This window comes from Meles meles, chromosome 3, assembly GCF_922984935.1.
Source record: "Meles meles chromosome 3, mMelMel3.1 paternal haplotype, whole genome shotgun sequence".
NCBI lineage: Eukaryota > Metazoa > Chordata > Mammalia > Carnivora > Mustelidae > Meles > Meles meles.
In genome coordinates this window covers 28,583,830-28,594,417 of record NC_060068.1, presented here as the reverse complement: position 1 = coordinate 28,594,417, position 10,588 = coordinate 28,583,830, and the positions used below count along the sequence as shown (strand labels likewise).

Here is a 10,588-nt window from a genome sequence, read left to right as displayed (position 1 = left end):
GGTGTTATTTCTTCTTTGAAAGTTTGGTAGAATTCCCCATGGAATCCATCAGGTCCTGGGCTCTTGTTTTTTGGGAGGTTTTTGATCACTGCTTCAATCTCATTACTGGATATCGGTCTATTCAGGTTTTCAATTTCTTCCTGGTTCCATTTTGGGAGTTTGTAGTTTTCCAGGAATGCATCCATTTCATCTAGGTTGCTTAGCTTATTGGCATATAACTGTTGGTAATAATTTCTGATGATTGTTTCTATTTCCTTGCTGTTAGTTGTGATCTCTCCCTTTTCATTCATTATTTTATTAATTTGGGCTTTCTCTCTTTTCTTTTGGATTAGTGTGGCCAATGGTTTATCGATCTTATTGATTCTTTCAAAGAACCAGCTTCTTGTTTCATTGATACGTTCTACTGTATCTCTCATTTCTACCTCATTGATCTCTGCTCTAATCTTGATTATTTCCCTTCTTGCATGTGGAGTTGGTTTGATTTGTTGTTGATTCTCCAGTTCTTTAAGGTGTAGAGACAGCTGGTGTATTCTGGATTTTTCAATGTTTTTGAAGGAGGCTTGGATGGCTATGTATTTCCCCCTTAGAACCGCCTTTGCTGTATCCCGTAGGTTTTAGACCGAGGTGTCTTCGTTCTCATTGCTTTCCATAAATTGTTTAAGTTCATCTTTGATCTCCTGGTTGATCGAAGCATTCTTTTTTTTTTTTTTTATGTTCCATGCTTTTATTTTTTTTCACATTTTATTTATTTTTTTCAGCATAACAGTATTCATTGTTTTTGCACAACACCCAGTGCTCCATGCAAAACCTGCCCTCCCTATTACCCACCACCTCTTCCCCCAACTCCCAACCCTGACCCTTCAAAACCCTCAGGTTGTTTTTCAGAGTCCATAGTCTCTTATGGTTCGCCTCCCCTCCCCAATGTCCATAGCCCCCTCCCCCTCTCCCAATCCAACCTCCCCTCAGCAACCCCCAGTTTGTTTTGTGAGATCAAGAGTCATTTATGGTTTGTCTCCCTCCCAATCCCATCTTGTTTCATTTATTCTTCTCCTACCTCCTAGCCCACCATGTTGCATCTCCACGTCCTCATATCAGGGAGATCATATGATAGTTGTCTTTCTCTGATTGACTTATTTCACTAAGCATGATACGCTCTAGTTCCATCCACGTCGTCGCGAATGGCAAGATTTCATTTCTTTTGATGGCTCCATAGTATTCCATTGTGTATATATACCACATCTTTCCATCTTTCCTGCTTTGTCGAGGATTAGTTAACCATAGAGTTGAGGGTCGATTTCTGGGCTCTCTATTCTGTTCCACTGATCTATGTGTCTGTTTTTGTGCCAGTACCATGTTGTCTTGATGATGACAGCTTTGTAATAGAGCTTGAAGTCCGGAATTGTGATGCCACCAACTTTGGCTTTCTTTTTCAATATTCCTTTGGCTATTCGAGGTCTTTTCTGGTTCCATATAAATTTGAGGATTATTTGTTCCATTTCTTTGAAAAAAATGGATGGTATTTTGATAGGGATTGCATTAAATGTGTAGATTCCTTTAGGTAGCATGGACATTTTCACAATATTTATTCTTCCAATCCAGGAGCATGGGACATTTTTCCATTTCTTTGTGTCTTCCTCAATTTCTTTCATGAGTACTTTATAGTTTTCTCCGTATAGTCTCTTAGCCTCTTTGGTTAGGTTTATTCTTAGGTATCTTATAGTTTTGGATGCAATTGTAAATGGGATTGACTCCTTAATTTCTCTTTCTTCTGTCTTGTTGTTGGTGTACAGAAATGCAACTGATTTCTGTGCATTGATTTTATATCCTGACACTTTACTGAATTCCTGTACAAGTTCTAGCAGTTTTGGAGTGGAGTCTTTTGGGTTTTCCACATATACTATCATATCATCTGCGAAGAGTGATAGTTTGACTTCTTCTTTACCAATTTGGATGCCTTTAATTTCTTTTTGTTGTCTGATTGCTGAGGCTAGGACTTCTAGTACTATGTTGAATAGCAGTGGTGATAATGGACATCCCTGCCGTGTTCCTGACCTCAGCGGAAAAGGTTTTGGATCAAAGTGTCTTCATTCTCATTGTTTTCCATGAATTGTTTAAGTTCTTCTTTGATCTCTTGGTTGATCCAAGCATTCTTAAGCAAGGTGGTCTTTAGCTTCCAGGTGTTTGAGTTCCTTCTGAACTTTTCCTTGTGATTGAGTTCCAGTTTCAAATCATTGTGATCTGAGAATATGCAGGGAATAATGTCAGTCTTTTGGTGTCGTTTGAGTCCTGCTTTGTGACCCAGTATGTGGTCTATTCTGGAGAAGGTTCCATGTGCACTTGAGAAGAATGTGTATTCTGTTGTTTTAGGGTGGAATTCTGTATACGTCGATGAGGTCCATCTGGTCCAATGTTTCATTCAATGCTCTTATTTCTTTATTAATTTTCTGCTTCGATGATCTGTCTATTTCTGAGAGAGGCGTATTAAGATCTTCTACTATTATTGTATTCATATCAATATGACTCCTTATCTTCATTAATAGTTTTCTTATGTAATTGGGTGCTCCCCTATTGGGGGCATAGATATTCACAATTGTTAGATCGTCTTGGCGGATAGTCCCTTTAAGAATTATGTAGTGTCCTTCTGTATCTCTGCCTACAGTCTTTAGTTTAAAATCTAATTTATCTGATATGAGAATCGCTACTCCGGCCTTCTTTTGAGGCCCATTGGCATGAAAGATGCTTCTCCATCCCTTCACTTTCAGTCTGGGTGTATCCTTAGGTTCAAAATGGGTCTCTTGTAGACAACATATGGATGGGTCCTGTCGTTTTATCCTATCTGCAACCCTGTGTCGTTTTATGGGCGCATTTAGGCCATTCACATTGAGAGTGATTATTGAGAGATACGTTTTTATTGACATCGTGTTTCCTGTGAAGTCTTTGTTTCTATAGATTGTCTCCATATATTTCTGTTCAATGATATTCTTAGGATTTTTTCTCTTTTATAGGACCCCCCTTAATATTTCCTGCAGTGTCGGCTTGGTGGTTGCATAGTCTTTTAAGCCTTGCTGGTCTTGGAATCTCTTTATCTCTCCATCCATTTTAAATGTCAGTCTTGCTGGATAGAGTATTCTTGGTTGCATGTTCTTCTCATTTAGTACTCTGAATATATTTTGCCAGCCCTTCCTGGCTTGCCAGGTCTCTGTGGATATGTCTGACCTTATTTTAATGGGCTTTCCTATGTATGTAAGGAGCTTTTTTGTCCTACCTGCTTTTAAGAGGGTCTCTCTTGAAACATAATTCCTCATTCTAACTATAAGGTGTCGTGAGGACTTTCGAGAATTTAAAAACTTGGGAGGAGATCTCTCTGCCTCTAGTACATGAACGTTATTTCCATTCGTGAGATTGGGAAAATTTTCATAGACAACTTCTTCCACTATATCTTCTAGACTTCTTTCTTTTTCCTCCCCTTCAGGGATTCCAATAATTCTGACGTTGGAACGTTTCATGGCATCGTTTATTTCCCTGATTCTGTTTTCGTGGCTTATGAGCTGTTTGTTCCAGGCTTCCTCCTGATCCTTTCTCTCTATCTGTTTGTCCTCCAGATCACTAATTCTATCTTCTGTCTCAATTACCCTAGCTTTTAGAGAATTTAGATTAGATTGGAACTCATTGAGAGCATTTTGAACATCATCCCTGGTGGCTTTCAGTTCTGCCCTAACATTGTGAACATCATCCCTGGTGGCTTTCAGTTCTGCCCTAATCAATTCTATTTGGTCATCCATGGCTTTCTCCAACCTAACTATTGCCTGGATAATTGTTAGTCTGAATTCCTTTTCTGACATATTGTCTATGTCGATAGCCATTAGCTCTGTTGCCGAAGGCCCATCCTCTGTATTTTTCTTCTGTTGGGTATTCCTCCTCCTAGTCATTTTGGAAAGAGATGACTGAACAGATGCAGCTGGACTTATCGATTGTGGTGCAGTCAATGAGCACCCTGGAACGCTTCTGTGCAATCAGGATTCCCCACCCAAATGAGAGAACAAAGAAAAGAAAAAGAAATAGAGAAGAAGAAAGAAAAAAAAGGGGGAAAGAAAAAAGGAAAAAAAAGAGAGAGAGATAGAGATAGGGAAAAAAGGGGAGATAAAAGAGAAGGCTCAGCCCAAATGGGCCCCAAGGTAAGATTTATGAAGTATATAAACAAAAACAGACAAATAAAAGACTGATAAAAGTATATGACAAGAGAAAAAAATATATATATAAGCAAAAAAAAGGAAGAACCTCAACAGAAAGAACCCCAAGTATAAGATTTATATGTTATCAGGACAAACACAAATTCACAGAAACACTGACAGAAGGAAAAATTGGGAGAGTGGTTATAAATTCTCAGTGTGGGTGAGAAAGGTTATTTTGATTCTTCCTGAAGGTATCTTGATGTTGTTGTTAAGGGACTCAACTTTCCTAAGTTACAGGAGGATTAGAAAGTGGTTTGCCTATAGGGGTTGCATTCATTGGGGAAAGGGGATTACCTTGAAGTTTAACTCTATATGTATAGTAGAAAATAAAAATTAAAAAAGAATAAACTAGACTAAACTAAGTTAAAATTAAAAAAGAATTAAAAAAAAGAAAAGCAAAAGAAAAACACGGGTCTATGTGTCAAAAAGTTCAGGTTAGAAGGTTATTAAAGAATTTGATGTACTGGACATCTCAGTGTGGTGGTAAATAGGTTAACAAATTATCTGTATGTATATAAAAAAAAAGAACCAGAATATTGGTAAAGAGTTAAAAATAAAAGTTGTATTTATGAAGTAGTGGTGGTTGTTCTCTTGCAGTCGTTTTTTTTTTTTTCTTCCTTCCTGGTTGGTTTTCTGGGGGAGGGGCCTGCCACGTGGGTTTTCAGACAATGATGTTCCCTGAGTTAGGTCCTCCCGCTCCCCTCAAGCGGGTGAGCTCTGAGGAAACTGGTTTTTTTTCAGCCTTTTGTTCTCTGGGTGTTTTTATGTTCTTTCATCTGCTTTCTCTCGCCTTGACAGCTTTTGATGGTTTTTGGAGGTTTAGAGGAGAACAAACTGCACCCCGACCTTCCTCTCAGGGAGAAGCCCCAGAATGTTTTGGAAAAGTTGCTGGCTGAGTCGGTTCTGAGTCACTGTCCCTGGGGATGCAGTAGCTCCTTGTTGTACCCAAAACCAGGGCAGCGGTGGCTGTCTAGGCAGCTCCAGACCGCCAGAGTGGTTCCGAGCAGAGATCGCACACTGAGATTTTCCCGCTGTCCCGGGCTGGGAATTTCTGGTTTTTCCAGATGCCAGAACTCCAGGCTAGCGCCTATGAGCACGTATCCCAAGGGATGGTGTGGGACGGGCACGTTTCCGGATCGCCGTCTGGCCAGGCTCCCAGCCCCTCACGGGAGGCAGACCCCACTCATTCTCGGGCACGCTGGTGTTCAGGCGCACTGGTGGCTCAGGGACGGAGACCTGATTTCTCCGCTGCACTCTCTCTGGCTCAGCACCAGGGGAGGCTGTCCTGGGTTGGGGGACTTAGGTCCCTGACCCTAACCGACCAGGTTCCCACTATTACCCTCCGCGATCCTTTGCTCTTTGTTTTTTGAGTGCTTTCAACCAGACTCCAAGTTAATGCTGGTCCCCAGATGCAGAGCACTCTCGTGTTGGGGTATTACTTTCCAATCGGTTACCTCTGGTGGCTCCCTCCCCCTTTTGTTTATCTTCCGATATCAGTCCAATGCTCCCAGTCTGCTTTACCTGCCACTGGCGTCTTCTGCTCCTGTAGAGATCCAGACGTGTATAATTCTGAACTCAGGCTGATTTCCTGGGTGGTTGGAGTTCTTTGGTAGGTAATCAGCTCACTTTAGGGTACAGGTTGAAATGATGCCTCCTCCTACTTCCCCGCCATCTTCACTCCCCTGTCTTTTGTTTTTTTGGCTGGCTTTCTGGGGCAGGGGCCTGCCATGTGGTTTTTCAGGGATTCTTGCTAGAATTGAGTCCTGGCCTCGGAGGAAACCGGTTTTTAAGGCTTTTGGTCTCTGGAGGGTTTTTTTTTTTTTATTTTTTATTTTTTTTTCTCCTGGTGTTGGCTTTTGGCGGTTCTTAGGAGGTTTAGAGGAAAGCAAACTGCATTCAGACTTCTATCTCAGAGTGAAGCCTCTGTCTGTTCCCCTCTGGGTGCTCCAGAGCACATAAATTCCCCCTCTGCTGCTGGCAGAGCATGTCCCCAGTCAAGTTCTCTGGGGTCACAGGTACTCTTGTTTGTACCCAAAACCATGAGCTATACTAGCCTCAGCTTTCTGGGCAGCTCCAGTCCACCAGAGAGGTACCAAGCAGAGATAGCACACTGAGATTTTCACAATGGTGAGGGCTGAGAGTGCTCAGACTCTCCGGGTCTTAGAGAGAACCAGCTGGCTGGCACCTGCATGGACCTCTCTCAGGGGAGGCTGTGGGGCATGACTCAGACCCTGCTTGCACAGCACACATGCAGAGTGCAAAAAGCTGTCATTCTGCCAGCTGGCGTCCACCCCAGACTTCCTCACCCTCACGGCACTGCCACCCAGAGGCTCTCAGGCAAGCTGGAAGCTCAGGAACCAAGACCTGGCTTCTCACTCTGCTCTCTGGCTCCTTGTCAGAGAGCAGTCTTGGGTCCATGGTCTTATGTCCCTGTCCCTTACCACCCAATTTCACCAATTTCCCCTTAAGATCTTTTGCTCATTTTGAGTCCTTTCAACCAGACTCCAAGTTAATGTTGTTCCCCAATCACAGGGCACTCTCGTGTTGGAGTATTAATTTCCAATGTGTCACTTCTGGTGGCTCCCTCCCCCTTTTATTTTATATTCTGATATCACTCCAATTTTCCCACTCTGCTTTACTTGTCCACTGGCATCTTCTGCTCTGGTAGCGATCCAGAAGTGTATAATTCTAATCTCAAGCTGATTTCATGGGTGATCAGAGTTCTTTGGTAGGTAATCAGCTCACTTTAGGGTACAGATTGTAACAGGGCCTCCTCCTACTTCTCTGCCATCTTGTCTCCTAAGTAGATGGATTTTTAATTAATATATAATGTATTATTAGCCCCAGGGGTACAGGTCTGTGAATCGCCAGATTTACACACTTCACAGCACTCACCATAGCACATACCCTCCCCAATGTCTATAATCAAACCACCCTCTCCCTACACTCATCTCCCTGGCAACCCTCAGTTTGTTTTGTGAGAGTAAGGGTCTTTTATGGTATGTCTCTCTCCTGATCCCATCTTGTTTCTTTTTTTCTTTTCTTACCCCCTAAACCACCCACGTTGCATCTCTACTTCCTCATATCAGGGAGATCATATGATAGGTGTCTTTCTCTGATTGACTTATTTTGCTAAGCATAATACCCTCTAGTTCCATCCATGTCATCATAAATGGCAAGATTTCATTTCTTTTAATGATTGCATAGTATTCCATTGAATATATATATACCACATCTTCTTTATCCATTCATCTGTTGATGGACATCTAGGTTCTTTCCATAGTTTGGCTATTGTGGACATTGCTGCTATAAACATCTGGGTGCGTGTGCCCCTTCGGATCACTACATTTGTGTCTTTAGGGTAAATACCCAGTAGTGCAATTGTTGGGTCATAGGGTATGTCTATTTTCAACTTTTTGAGGAACCTCCATGCTATTTTCCAGAGTGGTTGCACCAGCTTGCATTCCCACCAACTTTGACGTGTGGGTTGTTTTTTATTGCCATGCTTTTCTGGATATAAAGAAGTAATGCCTCTATAAGCAAGAAGTTATTTATACAACTTCTTCTCATCTTGAGTATTATAAATGAAAGCTTGTGTCCCTTAACATGTCCCACTCTGTTCCCACTAGGTTACTCCCATTAGTGAGTGTGTTACTCATATTTGAAAATTCTAGAAGGCAAATTCAACTAGTCTTTTATGCTTTTTCTTTCTCATAATTTTAATATTCATCATTTCAGTTGCTATCAAGGTGTTTAAAGGTTATAAATTCACAAGGTATCTTTATAGAGGTCTTAACTAATTTATTCAGAAAGTTTTTCTGATTTTTTTTTTCTTATGTGTGCAGCGTTTTTGTCTTTAAACTTGTCTTTGGATGTAGAGACAGGTCTAAATTTTCTCTTCAGCTCTTGTAGACTGACAATGTCACTTTGATACAAAAAAAGAATTTTAAATGATCCTATTTTCTTTTTTGTCATTGTAAGTTTAAATCACATGAAAGCCCATACAGATTCTGTATGAATTATGCTTTTTATTTTCATTGATATTTTCATGCTTCTTTTTGCCTTGCTGTGTCATAATAAAAAAAGAAAGTAAAAGATTGTAGATTAAATCAATTTTCCTATAGCTGCATAATTCTGTTAAAGTACTTGATTTGGCAACTTAACAAATTTCACTCTCTTTGGACAGAAAGACAGAAAGAATGACACACTTTTCTTTCACTTTCACTCAATTTCTAAATCCCTTAAGAGAAGGGGAATAAATAATATGTGAACTGATAAACTTAGTAAAAGCTTACTCATTTCACTATTTTAATAATAAAGTCATAATTTACATTACAAATGTAATAAATGTATTACAATTCTGAATTAGGTTTATGTTTTTCATAATACAAATAAGCCAACATAGTGAAATCTGTCCATTGTCTAGTTTAAACTCATGGGGAAAGAGTTACATATTATATATTATTTCCAAGTTTATTTTATATATATGTATATATAAATATTATATATATGCACACATATGCATAATATGTATGTTATAGATCATGTCATATATATGCATATAATATGTTATGAACTTGGAAATATACATATATACACATGATATATAACATATATATTATGTGTGTATGCATGTACACAGTGTTTGAAAATATATAAATAAAGTATATTTCATTTTTCATGGGAACTTATATTATGACAATTTTCTTAAAGGTGAGGTGAATGATAATTCAAGAAAGCTAGGGAGTGCTGGTAACATTTCAGTTGAGCTTTTAGGAATAAGCAGAGGTTTACAAGATACACATGGACTCCAGAATGAAACAATTTGTGCATAAAAATTGATTTGATAACATGGTTGAAGAAGAGCAAAGTAGATAGAACATAAGATCTTGGATTCATTCAAAGGATGTTTGGAGAGAATGAAAAACCACGGTGACTTGAGTATGTTAGCTTCTTACAGAATTCTGTATCTGTTACTATTCCTTATGGCATTGTTTAAAAACAACCCAGTACTTAGAACAAATAATATGTGAGCTAAGAATAGCCCACTAATGTTATACCTACAGTCATATATTTTCTGAAACAAGAGCATTTCTCATTACCAGTGTTCTCAAGGCCCCTTTCACATCTTTGTTTCTCAAGGTATAGATAATGGGGTTTAAGAGTGGGGTGACTATGGTGTAGAAAAGAGAGACAAATTTTCCCTGGTTTTTTGATCTACTTTTGGCTGGTTGAAGGTACATAAAGATGATGGTTCCATAGAAAATAATGACCACAATCAGGTGGGAAGAACAAGTCCCAAAGGCCTTCCAGCGCCCTTTTGCTGATTTTATCCTCAGCACGGCTTTTGTTATAAAGCCATAGGAGACTAAGATGAGTGACACAGGTACAATTAGAAAAATTACACTAGCCACAAAGAGTTCTATTTCATTGAAAGTTGTGTCCACACAGGCCAGCTTAATGAGCACAGGAACCTCACAGAAAATGTGGTCCAGTTTATGATGACCACAAAGTGGCAGTTGCACAGTAAGGGAGCATTGAATTAAGGAGGTGATGAGTCCACTGAGCCAAGCTACACTTGCCAGGGATGCACAGAGCTGAGGATGCATTATAGTTGTGTATTGCAGAGGCTGGCAGACAGCAGCATATCGGTCATAAGCCATGACTGCCAGGAGAATACACTCAGAGGAGCCCAACCCCATGGCCACATAGAGCTGTGCCACACATCCACCATAGCTCATGTTTTTTTCTTTTTTATTCATGGTAACCAGCAACTGTGGGGCAACACTGGTGGTAAAGCAAATGTCCACACAAGAGAGATTGCTGAGGAAAAAGTACATTGGGGTGTGGAGTTTGGGGGCTAAACAAGATACCAAAATGATGGCAGTGTTCCCCAGAATGTTCAAGATGTAGAAAAGCAAAATTATGACAAAAAGGATCCTTTCTAGTTGGGGCTCATCTGAAAATCCCAGAAGAAGAAATCCCTTTTCATAACTGTTGTTGCTTTCCTCCATTGTCCTGTAGACTTCAATTTATAAAAGGATTAATATTCTAGGGAAAAATGATGATAAAATGAACAACGGTAAACTGTGGTGTTTTCTAATATGATTATCTTCCTTTTATAACATTCATATTGTAAAGACTGATAGTACTTTTCTCAATGTGTGTTATTTGATGGAAAATGCCTCCTTCTTCTGTTTCCTTGAGCATATATCCCTCTTTCAAATGGGAACAGCACTAATAAAAACACCATCACAATATTTCTCTTGGAAACAGGCTTCACACAATGAACAGCAAACTGGAGAAAGCAGATGAATGAATTAATGATACAGAAGACAAAATTGAAAATAATGAAG

The 10,588-nt window shown here is 39.8% G+C and overlaps 1 protein-coding gene across 1 annotated transcript; it reads right to left on the bottom strand.

Annotated features, from left to right (window-relative positions):
* Window positions 1-9,298: 9,298 nt before the first annotated feature.
* LOC123939185 (olfactory receptor 2G6) lies at window positions 9,299-10,246 on the bottom strand. Its single transcript, XM_046001125.1, has one exon. It carries the CDS (start codon window positions 10,244-10,246, stop codon window positions 9,299-9,301), a length of 948 nt encoding a protein of 315 aa, XP_045857081.1.
* Window positions 10,247-10,588: the final 342 nt, after the last annotated feature.